At 36.2% G+C, this 3,885-nt stretch overlaps 2 protein-coding genes across 2 annotated transcripts; one reads left to right on the top strand and one right to left on the bottom strand.

Annotated features, from left to right (window-relative positions):
• Positions 1–124: 124 nt before the first annotated feature.
• LOC9298802 lies at positions 125–2,055 on the bottom strand. Its single transcript, XM_021016636.1, has 2 exons — positions 1,876–2,055; positions 125–1,654 (listed from the first exon to the last, which is right to left on the bottom strand). The coding sequence occupies exon 2, from the start codon at positions 1,246–1,248 to the stop codon at positions 625–627; it is 624 nt and encodes a 207-aa protein (XP_020872295.1). The 5' UTR covers positions 1,249–1,654; positions 1,876–2,055; the 3' UTR covers positions 125–624.
• A 170-nt stretch (positions 2,056–2,225) lies between these two features.
• LOC110226068 (putative F-box/FBD/LRR-repeat protein At3g23955) lies at positions 2,226–2,612 on the top strand. Its single transcript, XM_021016651.1, has one exon. The coding sequence runs from the start codon at positions 2,226–2,228 to the stop codon at positions 2,556–2,558; it is 333 nt and encodes a 110-aa protein (XP_020872310.1). The 3' UTR covers positions 2,559–2,612.
• Positions 2,613–3,885: the final 1,273 nt, after the last annotated feature.

Here is a 3,885-nt window from a genome sequence, read left to right on the forward strand (position 1 = left end):
TTATATCATTCAGCAAACAAGTGTAGTGAACATTGCTACCATTCACACCTTTCTCCATCATACATTCGAAACCAGCATCAACAACAGCATTCACAACTTCATCTTTCATTTTTTTCCTATCCAAGAAGATCATTTGCTGTACCTTCAAACTGTGCTCATAATTCATTTCCTGTACCTTCAAACTGTGCTCATAATTCCTTCGCTCTACCTCCCTAAAAATGTATTCTGCAGTCAGATTTTCCAGAGGAATCTTACTACACTCACCACCATCACTTTTACCTTCCCCTTGCGGCTTTGTTTTCATCTTTGGTTTACATTTTGCTTTCCCTTTCTGTTTTGCAGTGAGTTTTTCAGCTTTAGTCCTCAAACACGCTGTTATCAATGGTTGATTCTCCACACCGCCGTGCCAGTCTTCTTTCTTAAATTTGTGTCCTTCTTTAATCATTCTAGACATATACTCCACTGCAACATCTCCTGTCTCATCTTCACCCCATGAGTAGTCTTCCAGTTCTCCATCTTCATCACCATGTATAATGCTCTCCACCTTAAGCTAAAGCATAAATAAAATGAAACTTAACAAGTTAGGGGAAGCAACATAACTAACCACTTACCATGATGTTATGATTATTCACTTACACTTGGATCTAGCTCTGTTTCAAGGATGTTGGAATTGTGATAACACTTCAAGAAAGTCAATTCTAGAACAATGCGGTCACTAAGAGTAAGCTCATCTTTAGGGTCAGGAAGGTATTTTTCTAACAGAGGGACAGCTTCCAGGATAAGAAGTTGGATGGCAAGAGTGAACCCATGAGTTGCTGCATGAGATTGGCTTAGCCTTTCCACAAGCTCTTCTACACTTTCAACTTGCCCGACACCAACTTTTACCATCTCCAAGGTCTTAGAAAATGACTTACGGCCCCATGGATATTTGACAAAGATATCTAAATTTTTTAGCATGCCCACAACTTCATAAGTTGCTCTGACAGTAGAAGTGTCGCACACCAAAATTCCATCCACAATTACTAGGAGAGCCAGTCTCAACCTGCGCTCATAACCCATCTTTTCTTCCTCAGGCATCCTCTTGTCCAGCTTTAACATATCTACAATAGATTTTATAGTGTATGATTTCTTGGGTCCTATCAGAGTCTTAAAGTACGGTGGTGGAGAATTTGGATCCTCAGCATCAGGAGGATTTTGAGCTTCAGCAACAGTTTGACTTGTACCTTCAGGATCAGGAGGATTCTTCATATTATCAAGTGTTTCTTCACATCGATATGGTCCACAGTAGAGTCCTGTAATGAGTCCAAACTCTCTCAAAGAAAAACGGATGGGATGCCCCCCAAAAACAAACCACAACTCTTCTTTTTTCTTAGTTACTAGTGACCTACATAGAAATTGATGCACAAGTTTCCCAGATAACGAACTTCTTCGGACTGGTAGGTCAAACAAACGACCAAATCATGATTGTTTAAGCCACGCTAACTCCCGAGACCCATCTAACACTTCTACAAGATCAAGGAGATACTGAGGTCTGGAGTAGCAGTTAATACGGCCTGATAAAGGATAACGATCTGTGCAGAATAGCCGCGGAGGTAGGAGAGCGGCGTTAAACACTTCTTTCGCTTGTCTAGTAGGCTGTTTTCTCCTCTGGAGCCTGTACAGTTATACCACTTTTCAGTCATGATAAACATATTTGACGAAAATGATACTGAGTATACCATATCAATGGACGAAAATGGCACTCTGTGCCTGTCTACCAGTCATTCCCGACTCAGTAAGTACGGCGAAGATGGACAATACCATAATTTTGTCTATTTGGCTCCTAACAATTGCAGACAAAGCCCAAAAAACAGCGAAATGGACAATAGAACTCACGAATTGCTAACGGTCGGAATGCTTTTGCTGCCATCACACTTTTCAGAGCACGCACCAACAGTCGGGTTTTCACCAAGTTTGGCTTTCTTCTTCGCTCTGTACTCCTCCTTCGCTATGGCCCTACAGGGAAACAATTCAAATTTCAGTGATTATACTCATTTTTGGTAAGATCATTTATGAGTATTCGAAATCAGAATCACTGCCTCAATTTAGTTATATGTCATGCCTGTCCGTTTCTGTCTTTTCACAAGATTTGAAAGGGTTGGCTAAATTTCTTGAGAGCTGCCCGAATTTGAAATCCCTAGTCGTGGTGGTAAATCTGCTAACCTTGCTATAATTTTCTCATCTCTATGCATCAGCTTCTGCCATATCATTTGATTGTATTTTCTCCTCTCCTTTTTCCTCAGCTACAGCGTGATTATCACAACCAGGAGCTACATTCCGAGGAGATGAATCAAATCAAGTGTTTGCAATCCTCTCTCGAGTTTGTTAATTTCAAATTCACATTCTCGGGACATGTTGTAGAAATGAAGCTAGTAAGTTGCTTCCTAGAGAATTGTGCTATCCTCAAGAAACTCACTTTACATTTGGATTCTAATTCAACAGAAGATGAAATCTTGACGAAAATCTTGGAAATCCCAAGAGCCTCTACGAAATGTGAGGTTGTCATTGTCATAAAGTAGAGGCAAACATGTGAGGTTTGTATTTGACTGGTAAGTAAATCCGTTGATGAAGTCTTAAGTGGTTTTTCATATGTTCCTTATCATTTGGGTCTTATGAGTAAAAAGACTACGAAACTATTTAGGTACTTTGATGAGATATATCAGTTATTCTTCGACTTAACTGGTCGTTTTTTATTTTGGTGATTTTGTGTAAAGAAAGAATAAAGCTGTGTGGGATCAGGCGTAGCAGTTTCATTATTACCTGGTTTGGTGATATTTTGATTGCGTAATTCTTTTGCTTCATTCGTTTCTGAATTTTCCATGTCCGTTGGTGAATCTTCTATCAGTTGAAAAACGTTAAAAATCTCTTAGCTAGTTCATCTTGAGCCATTTACCAACATAAAACTTTTTTTATTTTTATTTTTATTATTATTATTATTTTTTTTTTTGAAAACACATAAAACTTAAGCTTTTAACAAAATATTATACTAAAACTTCTTAATCCGACGAAACCGTATCTCACCAAAAATAAGTTTTTAAACTAGCTATATATGTTGAAAATAAAAAAGATGAAGTAAAACTTTGAGGCGAGTTAATTCATTTTTGGAAGTTTTTGGAGATCTACAATGTATATCTTATTGAAAAAAAAAATCAAAATAATTGATTAGTAAATTATAAGGAAATCTAGAAATATATAGCTATAGATTTAAAAATATAACTATTTGTTTCTACATCTATATATAACAATATTTGAGAAGTGTTTTTGCTGACGTGTCGGACTCTCGGCTCTTGTTGAGTCATTAATTTTACGTAATTACTTAATTATCCTTAATGAAATCTAATTAATTTTGGAAAAATTAAATTGAATTTCGGAATTAACTAGGAAAAAATAATTTTGGAAACAATTAACATGATAATTAACCAAAAAAAAAAAACAATATTTGAGAAGTGTTTTTGCTGACGTGTCGGACTCTCGGCTCTTGTTGAGTCATTGATTTTACGTACTTACTTAATTACCCTTAATGAAATCTAATTAATTTTGGAAAAATTAAATTGAATTTCGGAATTAACCAGGAAAAAATAATTTTGGAAACAATTAACATGATAATTAACCAAAAAAAAAAAAAGGAACAACGAAGTACCAGTTAGGAAGCTTTAATTGAATTCATCGTGTTCTTCGTCGTGTGAATATAATTCTTCTAAACGAAGGCAAAACTTGAAATCCTAACATAAAGCATATATTCATAGCAATAACAGAGATCTAATAATTTAGTGATAGAATTTCACCTGTTGATCTGTCGAAGCAGAATAGTCAAGCTTCTCATAGTATCTGCCCATGTATGTCTTA

Source organism: Arabidopsis lyrata (genome assembly GCF_000004255.2).
Source record: "Arabidopsis lyrata subsp. lyrata unplaced genomic scaffold ARALYscaffold_211, whole genome shotgun sequence".
NCBI lineage: Eukaryota > Viridiplantae > Streptophyta > Magnoliopsida > Brassicales > Brassicaceae > Arabidopsis > Arabidopsis lyrata.